Consider the following 18,333-nt stretch of genomic DNA (forward strand, 5'->3'; position numbering starts at 1 on the left):
CAGTCAACTTATAAAACCTTGCAGATGTTCCTTTTTTGCTTTTCCCCTTTAGTTGCTGGGTTAACTTCCACCAAAGGCGAAGAGATCCTGAGATCCTCTTTACCCTCGCCCTGAGCTATTATCAAAAAGGTCTATAACTATCTAAGCTCAAAGCTAGTTTTTTGAGGCGAAGTTGGTAGGGCTTCTTCCAGTGGCAAAGAAATCCGGAGATGTTCTCTGCCCCAATGCTAAGCTACTATTTTTAGAAAGAACAGGTCTTTCCCTATCTATGCTCGGCACTGGTTCTAAAGGCAGGTCAGTACTTACGATGGCTTTGTCAGAGTTGGCCTGGCTTAGCCACTCAAGCACATCTAAGTTCTTTCTTCTTCAGTCTAGAAGGCAAGAGGCTTCTCAAAATGGAGCCTTCTTTCCCCGGGAAAAGGGGCGGTCTCCAGAACAAATAGATACATTTGCAAGCTACAAGCAGCAAAGCTTAGCAAACTGGCTATAAACTCTGCTAATGGCTAAACTATCAGGTTGCTGCAGAATCTGCAACAGCCCTGGAAGAAATGCAAACAGGTGCTGTTCCTACAACTATGAGCAATTTGTAAAATCAAACTCCTGGGAGATGGAACATGGGGTCCCCAGATGTTTTTGGCCTTTGACTCCCAGAAATCCCAGCCAGTTTACCAGCTGTTAGGATTTCTGTGAGTTGAAGGCCAAAAACATCTGGGGACCCCAGGTTGAGAACCACTGCTCTGGAGCATCAGAGAACAAGCCTGCTGCCCTCTCCTCCCTGTAGCAGCCCTTGAGGTATTGAAAGACTGTGATTATGTCATGCAATGGCTGCAACCTCTCCTTCTACTCCATCCTCCACCCAGCCAAGAGCACCCTTCACTCCCAAGAAAGCCCTGCCACCTTTGAAACATGCTCCCATCAACTCCAATGGCTCTAAACCACTCCTTCTGCTCCTGTTTACTCCCTCCATCACTTTGGTGCCATCGTGCTGGCTCAGAGGTCAAATGGACCCACCGCACAAAATAGGCGAGAAGAACATGACATAATCAGGCAATTCTTCATGGATTTCCCCCATCAATAGCAATTATAGGGAGGAGGAAGACTTGCAATGAGATGAGAACAGCACCATGCAATAGAAGTAGAAAGGCCAGCTTCAAATCTGGTTTGCCTCCTTCATGTGATAGTAGAGTTGCAGTACCTTGGTCAAGCCTCTGGGGTTGTAGATTGATTAGGCACTGCCACTCTGGCTATGAAAGCTAAATATCTTGTAAAACTACAGCTCCTTTGATTCCATAGCACTGAGCCACAGCAGTTAAAGTGGGGTCATTTTGGAAGGGGCTCGAACTTGAATCTGTCGAATCAAAAAATCGGATGAGCAACAGTTTGGAAGCCGAAAAGCCCGTTAAGTAGAGATGCTCATAAGTCAAGGTTCCACTGTATGCATGTGTGAAGATAGATACATAGATAGATAGATATTGGCAGTCATAAAACGTGGAATTATTGAATAATAAATATGGAATAATGGAGCCAAATATTTCCTTACAGAGTTTTTTCTCAGACCAAAACTTGAGTGAACCCAACTCGAAACAATGGTATTTTATTCTGCCTGGGTGAGGCATAAGGCTTCTAAAATTCTGGAACAACAGAAAGAAAGACAAGACTCAACAACCCCAAAATTCACAGCATTGTTGGCATTTATTTCATCACCCAACTAAGGCACATGATGGAGAAGACTTCCCTTTTCTGAGAAAACAAGAGGATATAAATACATATGAAGTAAGCAGTTCCTTTTAAAAAGAAATTAACTTCAACTATTCATCCAGAGTGCTAAAACATGTCATTTAAAATAATCATTATCTTATTCATTGTAGGTTCAGTATTTGTTAACCGAAATGTTTAGGACTGAATGTGTTTTGGATTGTGGATTTTCGCCCAAATGTTGGAATACCCATATATGCATCATGAAAAACTTTGAAGATTGATCCAAGACCAAACCTAAAATGAATTTATCTTCCATATACATCTTATGCACATGGCCTGGAAGTGATTTTATACAACTTTAAAAAAAATTCCGCATGGAATAAAAGTTGTATAAATGGAAAGCAAAGGAGTCACTGTCTCAGCCACCCTACGAGATACTAAACGTGTACTTTTCTGTATTTTTTTTTTAAACAAGAATAGATTATATCTTATAAACCTCTGTTAAAAATTTCTCTAAAAGATATACAAAAGTAGCATAAAAGTAATTAGAAAACATTATTACATAGCAGTATTGCTTGAGTATCTTCAGTAAAAATCCTGTAAGTGAACTCCAATAGGAGAATATTTTAAAATGAGCAATTTCGGGTTAATTTTGATGAACTTTTTCCCGAATGAGAGACAGCCTGAATGAACAAAATACAAATGCAAAGATGACAACAAAGGAATGAGATTGTCTCCCTGAACCTATGCGGGCAATGCCCTCACCCCCAAAAGATGGGTGCATGCCACGTATCTGATAAAATATTACCTGGGACTTTCCACTTGAGAAAATAAACTTTGAATCCATTAATGACTTGGTCAAAGCAAGACAAAGTTTCTTTTTTTTATGAAATATCATTGATTCCATTAAGGAATAATGGATTGGAAGATACAAACGTATAAAAAGCAGTTATTACATCCAACTCTTGAAGACACAGAAAAACTGTTTTTGCAATGAATAAGCAAAAGGCTAAGCTGAACTGGCTTTATAATGTTTGGTCAACGTAGCCCAGTGCTCTCAATTCTGACCAGCACCCATTCTCTCCTGAGCTCCAGGGAGGATTCTTTTCCTAAGAATGGCATCCCTGAGATCATTTAATATAGTCAAGATTTTAAAACAGAACAGTATATGCAGAACAGTTTGTGGGCTTCTCTAGGTCCTCTTCGTGCAATTCTATGGTGTGTTCATGGCCAAAACAAATAGCGTTTCTTTTTATCCACCGTTTTAGGAATCTACACTGGGGTTTTTGAACATATCCCCAGTGCATACAAGGGTCATGCTGGACAGTATTAGTAGAGACAAATTCCTTTCCTAATTTCATGTCTCTAGATTTCTTTCTTAGGTATACAACCCTACCCCCAAACCCATTCAACACCCCAGATTTATATCAGGCATCCTCAAAGAAGGACTTCGAAAGTGCCTGAGCTTTTTCCAAAGCAGCCATCAGGGCTTTTGCTTCTTCTGTATCCTTTAAGGCAGTGCCATGCAACCTGCTCACTACATCGCTCACTTTCTCCATATTTTGGTTTATAGTAAGGGCAACATGCTTTTGGAGAACAGCAAACAGTTCCCAAGTCAAAGAAGGCTCTTGGGTCCCACTGGCAGGATTCACCTTCTGTTTTTTACGGGGAGGTTCTGAATCCTCTCCTTGCAGCGCTGATTCACAGCCAGCAAGACTCTCCCCAGAACTCTCCACACACGTCACCTCTTCTGGCTGTGGTGGGTCCCGTCTCTGAGGTCTCTTTAGACTGGTGGGCTCTTGTATTTGAAGGGCTTTGCTTGGATAGTCTGCCGCCTCAAGTTCGGAAGGAGGTCTCTTCTGAGCTGCAGCACTGGGAACACAGCCTGGTTTTGAGGAAAACACAGCACATGAGACTTCCACAAAAGGAGCCCGCAAACCCTTTTAAGTTTGTAGACATATTAGGCAGCAGCACAACTGGCAAACAAAGCAGTGTGAGAAGTAAATATCACCTGGCCAAAAGACCTTCCCAGATCAATTGTTCTCACTGAGGGCCTTTCCAGACAGGGCCCAAATGATGCCTCCAGTAAAAAAGGATTAATTCGGGACAAAGCAGGTCCCAGGTTTTGATCCCCATAGCCCAGGGGTCCCCAAACTAAGGCCCGGGGGCCGGATGCGGCCCTCCATGGTCATTTACCTGCCCCCCGCCCTCAGTTTTAGACTTAGGCTCGCCCAAAGTCTGCAGTGACTTGAAGGCACACAACAACAACAATCCTAATTAACTTGAGTATCTCATTGGCCAGAAGCAGGCTGACACTTCCCATTGAAATCCTGATAGGTTTATGTTGGTTAATTTTTTAAAAAAATTGTTTTTGTTGTTGTTGTTGTTTTTGCACTACAAATATGACATGTGCTGTGTTCATAGGAATTTGTTCATTTTTTTTCCAAATGATAATTTGGCCCCTCAATAGTCTGAGGACCATGAACCGGCCCTCCACTTAAAAAGTTTGAGGATCCCTGCCATAGCCCATTTTGCTCTTTCCTGGTATGTCATTTCTATGTGCCAGGAGGCCTGTCACAAAGGTGTCATGGCACCCAGTGAGTTTTTACTTATTTTAAGGGCTTTGGGGGAGGAGGGGGTGATCCCATGCCCAGGGCCAGCCCTAGGTAATTTTCAAGTGTAAGCAAACAATATTTTGGTGCCCCAATCCAATCACTGAAAAATAAAAGGTAGAAGGTAGAGCTGAATAGAATAGATAAAAGAGTTACCTTACAAACCAGAAGTTTATTTACATCATTATGTTCATATAGTTACATTACATAGAATTAACACGGCCATCCCCCCGTATCCCGATTCAATGCCAAGGCCTGGCCGTCACTGCTTGGCTCAGACAGCTCAGTGTGGAAGGGAAGGGGGCGGAGCCGCCTGAATGACAGACAGCCAGGGGCTGCCCGTCATTCAGGCAGCTCCTCCCCCTTCCCTTCCAGGCTGAGGCTGAGTGCTCTGAGCCGAGCACTGAGGACCAGGCCTTGGCGCTGAACCGGGATGCAGGGAGGTACCCTCGCAACCCTCCCTGGGCACTCCAGGCTTCGGTGCCTCAACAGCGCCCCTAGCAGATTTTGTGCCACCTGCAGTTGCTTAACCGGCTTATAGGTTCTGCCGCCCCTGCCCTTCCGGGAGAGCATGGGAACACTGAATCAGGAAAGACTGGATTTTTTGGGCAGGTATGGGGATGAAAAACCATATCGAATCGGATTTTTTTTAAACCTGCTTTGGCGTGAGTATTCCCCATGTCTGGAAGCGCCCTGAGTTGAGTTCTTCCCAAATACACAAGGAGCCAAAAGAGGCAAAGGAAATCCCATGGTACCATCTTATGCATTCAGTCTTGAGGGATAAGGAGGAAACTGGCTTATTAACAGTACAGGAGAAACCCTGCACCCATGTGGCTGCTATCTGAGTTTCATCTACCAACATCTAACACAATACGTCCTTTCTAGGAATTTCCTTGGTCTCCAGATCATTCTATGACTGGCTTTGAGCATCCCCTCATGAAGCCGGAAGCTGGAAATGTTAAATTGCCTCTGTGTTTGTCTATATATGTTGCATCTCTAATGGCATTGAATCTTTGCCATGCATATGTGCATTGTGATCCGCCCTGAGTCTCCTTCGGGGTGAGAAGGAAGGGCGGAATATAAATATTGTAAATAAATAAATAATACATAAATAATTCTTCAGGAGTTTTCACAGAGATGTTATGGAGGACCTAATACATTCTTAGAGAGAAAACCGCAAAGAACTGTCTAGGTCTTCCAGGGTAATTTATTTCAGTCGGGCCCATGTTATTCATCTAGACAGAATGATTCACCGTACAAGGCATTTGGATGCTTCTGGTGGATGTAGAAGTCCGTCCTGCAAAACACACCAGACCATGGCTGGCACACTGAGTGTGATCAAGCAAGGTGGGGATCACTTAAGTGTGACAGTACCCATCATTCAGGGGGAGAGGCTAACATGAAATTGAGAAGAAGGAAAACCTCTCTTGCTCCTCCTCTGAAGAAAACAGCAGTGAAGGAAGGTCAAGAGACGAGAAGACTTCCCAGTATTTTCCAAAGCAATGTTTCCATGCCTGGAATCACCTGTCCACTGGACCAAAGACTGAGCCAGTAATGTCAGCAGGGTAGACACCAGTCCCGAGAGCCACTAGAAAAGCAGAGACCAGCAAGACCCAAGCCTGGCAAACACTTTTGCCAGAATAAAATAATCCCTCTGCAAGAAGAGCCAGAAGAGCTGAAGAAATGCTAAGTTCCAATGCAAGGGTCTGATCGTGTGAGGATTTGTGGAAAGGGAAAGAGAGTATAGAAGGGGAAGTCTGGCCCCAGAGAAATAAACACCAGAGCCCACTGCTCACTCAGGCCTGCAAGCCTTGGCCTGCTTTCCACCCCGTGGGCTTCCCCTTACCAGTATCAACATGACCCTGTGAAAAGTGGGAAAGGGCTGCACCATAAGTACAAACAGCAACATGCCGGTCCATTCACCAGTTTATCCAACCCTTCGTTCCAGGCTTACTGGGCAGTTCTGGAGGCTGGACTCTCCCTGTGGTTGTTGCCACTGATGTGACACCAGGAGGCTGAATCCAAGGGCCCTGTAAAGGTGGCTGCTCGTTCCTTCTGATGCCGTGGTTAGATGAAGGAGACCTCAAGGTGTCATCTAGCTTCCTATTCATCGCATTAAGCTTCTCTGCCATTAAATGGTGATATTCCATCTAGAAAGAGGAAAACGTGTGAGAGGGAGGGAGTGAACATTAGACAGTATTGCAGAGTCTTTTAGCAGGTATGGGGTCAGAAGGAGAGGAGGTTAGCAGTGAACAGAGCCTTGAGAAATGCCTGGCAATGGACTACTCCCTCCAATACTCCTTCCAGTAGCACATATCAAAGGAAAACTGCCCATTCAGGTGCAGGAAGCTCAAAACCCATGGATGCACATGCCTCATGATAGATAATCCCATAGTAAAATGGATATATATATATATATATATATATATATATATATATATATATACACACACTAGCTGTGCCCGGCCACGTGTTGCTGTGGCGAAGTATGGTGGTATGGGAAATAAAGTATTGAGGAATTGGTGGTAGTTAAGGTAAAGGGTATGCAAGCAATGTAAACCCATACCTCACAACCTCTGAGGATGCCTGCCATAGATGTGGGCGAAACGTCAGGAGATAATACTTCTAGAACATGGCCTCACAGCCCGAAAGACATACAACAACCCTAAAGGGTAAAGGTTTTCTCCTGACATTAAGTCCATTATAAATGGGTTATATAGCTGTGTGGAAGGGCCTTGAGTCTACACTGCCATATAATCCAGTTAAAATCAGATAAATCTGTATTTTATAGGCAGTGTTGAAAGGCCTAAGTGAGGCCTAACTCTGCCTATCCCCTGGGCTGAGTGGGTTGCTACGAGACCAAGTGGGCGGAGCTTAGCCTTCTAACTGGCAGCAATTGGATAAAAACAATTATTCCTCTCCCTCTAATTAGGACTTTATTTTTCTTTTCTTTTTGTTGTATGAACGTAGAGACATTGATGAGGGGTTGTGCTGCCAAGTTTAGTATTTCTGGGATGTGTAGTTTTGTTGTTTTGTCCTAGGCCAAAATTTCATTACCCGTATGTATGTGTGTGTGTGTGTATATATATATATATATAATGCCAAACCAACAGTCTGCCTTCTGATTCTGGTGGGATCCATGAATATAGGAAGGCCAACCATACTTTTCTTTCCTCCCAAGATCTACCTCTGAACATGCTATTGCCATCGCTTGCAGTGTCTCCCAGGACTGTAGGGTCCTAAGGTAAACCTATCAAAGAGTTTTCTTGGTAAGATTTATGCAGAGTTAGCTTGCCTTTGCCTTCCTCTGAGGCTGAGAGAGGGAGACTTGTCCAAAGTCACTGAGTGTCTTTCCATGGCTAAGCGGGGATTCAACTCCCAGAGTCTTAGTCCAGTACTCAAACCATTACACTAGGCAGGCTCCCAATGCCAGATGCTGAAAAATAGTGACAACTGCCTCCAGGACCGCTCTCGGTTAAGCACAAGGATAAATAGCAGCAGCTAAGGAGACAGAAAGGGAAAAGATGGGAAGGGGAGGAGAGGAGGAAAATGAAGCAAAGGGTCGGGCAGTGGGGTATCACAAGGTCAAGCAGAAATGGCAGGATGAACCTGTGGCAATGCCAAGGAGTGCTGTCAAAAGTGGGCAATATTCAGGAAAACCTGGACTACTACTGTTTCTGAATCCTTCCGTTGCGTGTGGCATATAACATACCTTACTGTCAGCCAAATTGTATACCTCCTCTTCTATTTGCCTGGCATAAGCCTCCAGGATCTTCTTTGCTGCTTCTGAGTCATTATCAGGAGAGATGGTTTTTGCACTGCCAAAAGCAGAGAGAACAAACGCCATTACAAAAAACTATTGGAAGATAATAATAATAATAATAATAATAATAATAATAATAATAATAATAATAATTTATGTATACCCTGCTCCATCTTCCGAAGAACTTGGGCAGCTTACACTGGGACAAGCCCAAAACAATATTACATCAATAAAACCAGTAACACATTAAAATCACAGTATAATAACATATCTTGCTGCTGCTGCTGCTGCTCAGTCGTTTAGTCATCGACGACTCTTGGTGACCTCCTGGACCAGTCCCGGCCAGAGCTCCCTGTCGGCCGTCACCGCCCCCAGTTCCTTCAAGGTCAAGCCAGTCACTTCAAGGATACCGTCCATCTATCTAGCCCTTGGTCGGCCTCTCTTCCTTTTTCCTTCCATTTTCCCCAGCATCGTGATCTTTTCCAAGCTTTCCTGTCTCCTCATGATGTGGCCAAAATACTTCATCTTTGCCTCTCATCTCCTTCCCTCCAGTGAGCAGCCATTGGGCATGATTTCCTGGAGGATGGACTGGTTGGATCTTCTTGCCAAGGTCCAAGGCACTCTCAGGATTTTCCTCCAGAACCAGAGTCCAAAAGCGTCTCTCTTCCTTCGCTCAGCCTTCCTTATGGTCCAGCTCTGGCATCCATAGGTCACTATGGGGAAGACCATTGCTTTGACTATGCGGACCTTTGTTGCCAGTGTGATGTCTCTGCTCTTCACTATTTTGTCAAGGTTGGCCATTGCTCTCCTCCCAAGAAGGAAACGTCTTCTGATTTCCTGGCTGCAGTCTGCATCTGCAGTGTTCTTCACGTCTTGAAATATAAAGTCTGTCACTGCCTCCACGTTTTCTCCTTCTATTTGCCAGTTATCAATAGGTGTAGTTGCCATGATCTTGGTTTTCTTGATATTTAACTGCAACCCAGCTTTTGCACTTTCTTCTTTCACCTTGGTGATAAGACTCCTCAGCTCTTCCTCACTTTCAGCCATCAGAGTGGTATCATCTGCATATCTAAGGTTGCTAGTGTTTCTTCCAACAATTTTAACTCCGGCCTTGGATTCCTCAAGCCCCGCATGTCGCATGATGTGTTCTGCGTACAAGTTGAATAGGTTGGGTAAGAGTACACAGCCCTGCCGCACTCCTTTCCCAATCTTGAACCAGTCTGTTGTTCTGTGAACTGTTCTTACTGTGGCTACTTGGTCTTTATACAGATTTCTCAGGAGACAGACAAGGTGACTTCTTACAAAAGTTAAAATAACGTAAAACATCGGCACTAATCCCAATCAGTAGTCAAGTACCATAGGACATGGGCTATTTTAAGGGGAAATGGAAAACCTAAAGTGCATATTCTTCGGTGACTAGGGATGGGAACTGCTAAAGGTAATAAAGTGTATGGAATGGCCAAGGCCTAGGTAAAGCTCATGGACAATTAATTATGAGTTACGAGAAGGCACCTGTGAACATCCACGTTTTCAGATTTTTCCGGAAGGAATTCAGGGCGGGAGCTAATCTAATCTCCTGTGGGAGGGAGTTCAAGAGCCGGGGGGGCACCATCGAGAAGGCCCTCTCATCCCCACCAACCACGTTTGAGACAGAGGTGGGATCGAGAGGAGGGCCTCCCCAGCAGACCTTAGAGCCCGTGTGGGTTCGTGGGGAAAGATGCATTCATCAAGATCTAAATAAAGATCTAAATAAAGATCTAAATAAAGTTCACATCGACCCAAATCATTCCAAATGATTAAAAAAAACCCCTACAGCCTGAAAATTATTCAAAAGACTGGTCTTCCCTTAGGAATCTATCATCAAAATCTATGAGAGAACCTGGGAGAGAAAGGCTAGAGGGTGGGGCAAAGAAGGAAAACTGGAGCTGTATTTTTCTCCCAAAATACCTTCCAAACAATGAGGTACAAATTAGCCTCGTGTACCTAGTGGCTGTCAGGCGCCCTGACTGATGAGTCAGGTCTCACCTTCTGCGCTTCCGTCAGACCACTTTGCAACGGCTAAAGTGGTACCGACAAAGAACGACAATTTTGTTGATCTTATCTGCTGAACCCAGCGGCACTAAATGCTTTATTTTACAAGATATTTACAATGCTAATAACCAAAGCTGTCTGGACACATCATGCCTCCGCAAGATCAAATCATGGAGTTTTTCTGTGTCTCTCAGAGTCCGTTATCAGTGAACTGAAGCACCTCCCTGCATTCCACAGTCCATGACATATCTTCCTGTCACATAGCACACAAACAGAAGTCTTGGTCCTTTGCCCTTCTAGCCATCAATCAGGGCTCGCTGCAAATAACCTCTTGACTACTGGAATGCTTGCCGGAATGAATACACACACTTCCACAGCAACAACAGATTAAACATTTCACTACACATTACAAATACAGTAACGGTGACACTACCTGAGATGGTGACACCAAAAGGACTGTTTATAAACATGATATATTTCAGTAGAGGCATTTTATAAAAGTATTCCTTGAGTTAGGCACAACCATAAGAACATTTTTCGTAAGCCCTCCTTATATGTTCAATATCAATATACTGATAAGGCTAAAACTCTGTGTTAACTGACTTTTTGAGCCTTCTATTATACCTGCACTCTGGTCAGAACTGTCCTTATTGCCCACTGAGAAGGACACTTCAAACCACACAGTTTCAGCTGCATGTGCTATAAGTACACATTGTTTCTGTTGTTGCTGTTTGGTTAAAAAAGTTTTTGCTACTGTAGTTGCACTATTGTGGTCCAGTATGATGCAGGAGGAAGCCCATGAGGAAGACATCATGGCTGTACTGGATGGCACTAATGCCAATGATGCCACTGGATGCACAAACCAACTCTCAGCTGAAATGTTTAACTTTCCATAATCTGTTCAAAATACACAAGCCACAAAATTCAAGGCCCCACCCTGCCATTTTGGCATGAAACAATGACAATTCCAAAGCATGTGGTGTTCACAAATACTTACAAATTTTGTACTAATAAGCTGCGCTCCTCTGGAGTGACTTCCCTGTGCCAGGTATTCCTCGATCCAGTACACGAATACGATATAAAAGGTGGCACAGAATCATTGAGGTTTCCAGCTCTGCCAGAACATCCACCTGCACTTCTGAAGAATAATTGAAGAAAAGCAATTAAGAAAGCTTTTTTTTTCTTTTGCATTATAAGTTCTTTTTGCACCTTAAGTATCCTCCCTCATTGCTACGAAAGTGGAGAGTAACTGATTGCAACCAAGCACACAGTGACAGTCAATTGCAATTATGCTTTTGGAGAAATAAAAAAAAGTTTGACAAAATGAGAGCTTTTTCAGACCCCTTCTACACTGCCATATAGAATCCACATTACAGTAGAGTTTCGCTTATCCAACGGCAGAACGTTGGATAAGCAAATATGTTGGATAATAAGGAGAGATTAAGGAAAAACCTATTAAACATCAAATTAGGTTATGATTTTACAAATTAAGCACCAAAACATCATGTTATACAGCAAATTTGACAGAAAAAGTTGTTCAATACGCAGTAATGCTACGTAGTAATTACTGTATTTATGAATTTAGCACCAAAATATCACGATGTATTGAAGACATTGACTACAAAAATGTGTTGGATAATCCAGAACGTTGGATAAGTGAGACTCTACTGTATCTGTTTTGAACTGGATTGTATGGCAGTGTAGACATATAATGCGGCCTCACTTCTGCTTTTCCCATCTTTGCATTCAGACCACTCTCTACTCTGTGTGACTGAAGAAATGTCATGTTTGAAGGTTTTTTTCCTCTTGTTTTTGAAACTTAGAAGAAATGGAGTAAGAGCTTAAATCCAATTATTTTCTATCTAGAAATGTAGTTCTTACATATATTTTAAATAAACCTTTTGAAACTTTAAAGACTGAATGCTGCATCTTTGCCTCCTAAAATGAATAATTATTTTACAGCTGTTAGACATTACAGGAATTATGACTAAGCAAGTAACAAGAACGAACAAACAAAAGGACATTACACATAGATGGAAGGACTACTTCAACTGGGTGAAAAATGGAGAAGCCAATGATTACATAAAAGAAAAAATACAAAGACTTTATCTGTGGCTGGACCTGCAAGATTAGTAGGAATATACTGTGGTTGAGGAGGAAGGGTGAGGGAGAGAGGGAAAAATATAGGAAGATTTAGAAGGCAAATGTTAAAGAAAGGGAAGTACAGTAGAGTCTCACTTATCCAACAGGCCGGCAGAATGTTGGATAAGCGAATATGTTGGATAATAAGGAGGGATTAAGGCAAAGCCTATTAAACATCAAATTAGGTTATGATTTTACAAATTAAGCACCAAAACATCATATTATATAACAAATTTGACAGAAAAGTAGTTCAATACGCAGTAATGCTATGTAGTAATTACTGTATTTACGAATTTAGCACCAAAATATCACGATGTATAGAAAACATTGACTACAAAAATGCGTTGGATAATCCAGAACGTTGGATAAGTGAGACTCTACTGTACTACTGTTATGACTATGAATATAAAATCCAATAAAATATTTTAAAAATAATTATTTTATAGCCACAATAATTCACCTTCCGCTTGCTGTAAGCGGACTGCTCAATTCAGTATCCTGTGTGTTCTTTTTGGCTACACTGCTGTTTTGGAGATTTCCCTAACACATTTAACCTTGTTATCATGTCTAGTATTCTGTCCACTTACATCTCTCCATCATCCACCTCAAGGGAGGCATCCGCCTTGTGCAGGGCATTCATCTCCTTCTGCAGGGCAGCCATCTTCCTATGCAGGGCAGCCATCTTGATTTCCCGATATTTCAAATGTGGATGTCTCTGCATGAAATCTAGGTCTTTTTGTAGTTCATCCAGCTCTTCCTGCACCTTGTCCAGCTCTCTATGAGAGGAAACCTCCGAGGACTTCCATAGGTAATTCTGCAACATATCCTCCACCTTCCTAATACATGCATTCACTTTCTCTTCCAGCACCACCAGTTTCTCCACTGGGATATCATGAAGGATGGCCTCCAGGGAAGTCGCCTCCCCCCACAGAAGATGCCGTTCTTCCCGTGGGACATCCTTCAGGTGAACCTTGAGGGGAAGGGCAAGATCACATGCTTTCTTCCATATGGTGTTCCCTTTTTTTGTGGGGCGTGAGGACCATATACGGTATGGCTCATATGTCATTGACAGCAAGGCCATCATCTCCTTCAGGGGGGCTTTCCACAGAAGATCCATGTGTTTCTGAAGAGCGCCCATCTTCACCTTCAATTCACCTGCCTGCTCCGGAGAGATACCCTGCACCGCGTCCACCTTCACCTGCAGGGCATCTGTCTTCTCCCAACTCTGCTCCAGTAGCACAGAGCGCCAGGCATCTATTTCCAGCATGATGTAACCCCCTTCCTTCAGTGGATCACCATGTGGAAGGCCCTTCTTCGGCAGAGGGAGGCCCTGTAGAGCATACACTAAGGTAAAAAGATGGGACAGCTTCGCTAATGTGTCTTGGCTCCAGGCAACATCCACGAAGCCCTTTAAGGAATCAAACTCCACTTTCAAAGCAGCTGCCTCCACTGGCGAAAATTGGCTCAAGGTTTCCCGAAGGGCAGTCACTGCCCGCAATGTATTAAGCCATAGGGCTGACCACAACTCAATCACTATCTTGTTTACAGCTGTTGCCATGTCAAAACAGATGTCATGGTACTCACTCCTCAGATCTTCTGCCTCCTTCCTCCACATGTCCACCGTCTTTTGCGAGGGGTCCTGCAGTGCCTCCATCTCCCGCTCCAGTTTGTTCGTCTCTTTCAACAGAGTATCACACCTGTCACCATTCTCTTCCTCTTCATCACTGTCCTCCCAGAAACTGCCCTCCTGATCCTCATCTCCATCATGATGCTCACCACCACTGCTCCCACCACTTTCTCCATCCCCTTCATGACTGCCACCTCCCTCACTGTCGCTCTCATGCTGGGTGGCTTCGTTCACCTCTTCCCTCAGGGCATCCCACCTGGCATCATCTTTCCCTACATTGTGGTCACCATCACTGTGTTTGCTTCCATCTCCATCCTTACCATGATCTTGACCACCTTCACCACAGTCCATATTTCCTCCTTTGCCGCCTGGCTGTGGGTCTCCCATCTCCAGCTGGCTCCTCTGTGGTTGCAAGGCCCTGCCTTCTCCTCCCTTGGGGCAGATCTCCTCCGGAGCAAAGTTCTTGCCCTGATGTTGCCCTTTCTCTCTTGCTGCATCATGCTTGGCACGGCTCTCTTTTCCCTCATCACTGTTGCCATCACCATCGACTTCATGGTGGTCATCATCTCCAGTTTCCTGACTGCTGTCCTCATCACTTTCATCTCCATCAGAGTTGTCCTCAAGGTCACCCTTTCCCTTGTTTTCCTGAAGTGGGGACTGATATGGTCCTTCCTCCTCCTCCACCTCCAAAGCATCCAGCCCGACACTGCTTGCTTTTCCTTCCTGCCAGTCCTTTCCCTTGCTGTGTTGGGTACCTGGTCCCTCACTGGCTGCACCCTTGTCTTCCTCTCCATCACCATCTCCATCATGAGGCTCATGCTCACTGTCCCCACCGCTGTCTCCATCCCCTTCATGAGTGTGGCTCTCATGGTCCCCATCCTCCTCTCCAGGCTTTTCCTCTGCTTCCTTTTCCTTTCTGTATTTGGTCCCAGGTCCATCCCTGGCTGCACCCTTGTCTTCCTCTCCATCACCGTCTCCATCATGATGCTCACCCTCATTGTTCCCACCGCTGTCTCCCTTCCCTTCATGAGTGTCACCTCCCTCACTGTCTCTCTCATGGTGCCCTTCCTCCTCTCCAGGGTCTTCCTCTGGGCGCAGACAGAGATGGCACTTGGACTCATCTACTCTATGGCATTAATGTTGCTCGATACCATTTGAACTATCCTGGCTCAATGTATGGATCCAGGGGAGTTGTAATTTTACACGGTCTTTAGCTTTTGATGTTGGTGCCTCTCCACACAACTCCCAGGACCACATAGCACTGAGCCACAGCTATTAAAGCGGTGTCAAGATGCCCCACTGGGAGGATTGGGCAGGAAGAGAAATCGAAAGCAATCCTTGAGTAGAAGCAACTCTGCTGCCCCTAGTGGGCAAATCAGGAATAACAAGGTTATAGAGCCACAGAGTTGGAGGAGGCTCAGTGGAGTTCAGTCTTCTGCTCAGTGCAGAATCTCCCATTACAGCATCCCCAGCAAAAAGCTGTCCAGGCTCCTTTGCAGGCATCCAGAGAATGAAGGAGAATCTACCACCAAACTGGAAAAGTGGATCCTTTGCCAAACTGCTTTCAGTGCCAGGAAGTTGCTTTTACTATTCAATCAAAATCTACCTTCCTCTAACTCAGTGGTTCTCAACCTAGGGTCCCCAGATGTTTTTGGCCTTCAACTCCCAGAAATCCTAACAGCTGACTCGAAACCTTTAGACCTGGTCCTACCCTCTGGAGCAGTGGTTCTCAACCTGGGGTATGGCGTCACACCCAGGCACCTTTTAAAGTTTTAAGATGTGCTTTTTCCTTTGCCCAGGTGAACTGCAAGGGCCTTACTTAGAAGCTCTGGAAATCCCAGTAACCAAAGGCACTTCAAGTTGAACAATCAAACAAAATTTTATTTTCACAAAATCTTTGGAAGACTTGGCACACGTAATTAAGGTTGCAAATATAAACAGTCAACTTATAAAACCTTGCAGATGTTCCTTTTTTGCTTTTCCCCTTTAGTTGCTGGGTTAACTTCCACCAAAGGCGAAGAGATCCTGAGATCCTCTTTACCCTCGCCCTGAGCTATTATCAAAAAGGTCTATAACTATCTAAGCTCAAAGCTAGTTTTTTGAGGCGAAGTTGGTAGGGCTTCTTCCAGTGGCAAAGAAATCCGGAGATGTTCTCTGCCCCAATGCTAAGCTACTATTTTTAGAAAGAACAGGTCTTTCCCTATCTATGCTCGGCACTGGTTCTAAAGGCAGGTCAGTACTTACGATGGCTTTGTCAGAGTTGGCCTGGCTTAGCCACTCAAGCACATCTAAGTTCTTTCTTCTTCAGTCTAGAAGGCAAGAGGCTTCTCAAAATGGAGCCTTCTTTCCCCGGGAAAAGGGGCGGTCTCCAGAACAAATAGATACATTTGCAAGCTACAAGCAGCAAAGCTTAGCAAACTGGCTATAAACTCTGCTAATGGCTAAACTATCAGGTTGCTGCAGAATCTGCAACAGCCCTGGAAGAAATGCAAACAGGTGCTGTTCCTACAACTATGAGCAATTTGTAAAATCAAACTCCTGGGAGATGGAACATGGGGTCCCCAGATGTTTTTGGCCTTTGACTCCCAGAAATCCCAGCCAGTTTACCAGCTGTTAGGATTTCTGTGAGTTGAAGGCCAAAAACATCTGGGGACCCCAGGTTGAGAACCACTGCTCTGGAGCATCAGAGAACAAGCCTGCTGCCCTCTCCTCCCTGTAGCAGCCCTTGAGGTATTGAAAGACTGTGATTATGTCATGCAATGGCTGCAACCTCTCCTTCTACTCCATCCTCCACCCAGCCAAGAGCACCCTTCACTCCCAAGAAAGCCCTGCCACCTTTGAAACATGCTCCCATCAACTCCAATGGCTCTAAACCACTCCTTCTGCTCCTGTTTACTCCCTCCATCACTTTGGTGCCATCGTGCTGGCTCAGAGGTCAAATGGACCCACCGCACAAAATAGGCGAGAAGAACATGACATAATCAGGCAATTCTTCATGGATTTCCCCCATCAATAGCAATTATAGGGAGGAGGAAGACTTGCAATGAGATGAGAACAGCACCATGCAATAGAAGTAGAAAGGCCAGCTTCAAATCTGGTTTGCCTCCTTCATGTGATAGTAGAGTTGCAGTACCTTGGTCAAGCCTCTGGGGTTGTAGATTGATTAGGCACTGCCACTCTGGCTATGAAAGCTAAATATCTTGTAAAACTACAGCTCCTTTGATTCCATAGCACTGAGCCACAGCAGTTAAAGTGGGGTCATTTTGGAAGGGGCTCGTAACTTGAATCTGTCGAATCAAAAAATCGGATGAGCAACAGTTTGGAAGCCGAAAAGCCCGTTAAGTAGAGATGCTCATAAGTCAAGGTTCCACTGTATGCATGTGTGAAGATAGATACATAGATAGATAGATATTGGCAGTCATAAAACGTGGAATTATTGAATAATAAATATGGAATAATGGAGCCAAATATTTCCTTACAGAGTTTTTTCTCAGACCAAAACTTGAGTGAACCCAACTCGAAACAATGGTATTTTATTCTGCCTGGGTGAGGCATAAGGCTTCTAAAATTCTGGAACAACAGAAAGAAAGACAAGACTCAACAACCCCAAAATTCACAGCATTGTTGGCATTTATTTCATCACCCAACTAAGGCACATGATGGAGAAGACTTCCCTTTTCTGAGAAAACAAGAGGATATAAATACATATGAAGTAAGCAGTTCCTTTTAAAAAGAAATTAACTTCAACTATTCATCCAGAGTGCTAAAACATGTCATTTAAAATAATCATTATCTTATTCATTGTAGGTTCAGTATTTGTTAACCGAAATGTTTAGGACTGAATGTGTTTTGGATTGTGGATTTTCGCCCAAATGTTGGAATACCCATATATGCATCATGAAAAACTTTGAAGATTGATCCAAGACCAAACCTAAAATGAATTTATCTTCCATATACATCTTATGCACATGGCCTGGAAGTGATTTTATACAACTTTAAAAAAAATTCCGCATGGAATAAAAGTTGTATAAATGGAAAGCAAAGGAGTCACTGTCTCAGCCACCCTACGAGATACTAAACGTGTACTTTTCTGTATTTTTTTTTAAACAAGAATAGATTATATCTTATAAACCTCTGTTAAAAATTTCTCTAAAAGATATACAAAAGTAGCATAAAAGTAATTAGAAAACATTATTACATAGCAGTATTGCTTGAGTATCTTCAGTAAAAATCCTGTAAGTGAACTCCAATAGGAGAATATTTTAAAATGAGCAATTTCGGGTTAATTTTGATGAACTTTTTCCCGAATGAGAGACAGCCTGAATGAACAAAATACAAATGCAAAGATGACAACAAAGGAATGAGATTGTCTCCCTGAACCTATGCGGGCAATGCCCTCACCCCCAAAAGATGGGTGCATGCCACGTATCTGATAAAATATTACCTGGGACTTTCCACTT

At 43.8% G+C, this 18,333-nt stretch overlaps 1 protein-coding gene across 1 annotated transcript; it reads right to left on the bottom strand.

Annotated features, from left to right (window-relative positions):
- Positions 1-1,673: 1,673 nt before the first annotated feature.
- On the bottom strand, positions 1,674-16,883 carry LOC134297175 (uncharacterized). The gene is made up of 6 exons (XM_062974302.1): positions 16,823-16,883; positions 12,834-14,961; positions 11,102-11,242; positions 8,023-8,128; positions 6,265-6,460; positions 1,674-3,583 (listed from the first exon to the last, which is right to left on the bottom strand). The coding sequence occupies exons 1-6, from the start codon at positions 16,881-16,883 to the stop codon at positions 3,126-3,128; spliced, it is 3,090 nt and encodes a 1,029-aa protein (XP_062830372.1). The 3' UTR covers positions 1,674-3,125.
- Positions 16,884-18,333: the final 1,450 nt, after the last annotated feature.

The sequence above is a fragment of the Anolis carolinensis genome, chromosome 2 (assembly GCF_035594765.1).
Source record: "Anolis carolinensis isolate JA03-04 chromosome 2, rAnoCar3.1.pri, whole genome shotgun sequence".
In the NCBI taxonomy this organism is placed as follows: domain Eukaryota; kingdom Metazoa; phylum Chordata; class Lepidosauria; order Squamata; family Dactyloidae; genus Anolis; species Anolis carolinensis.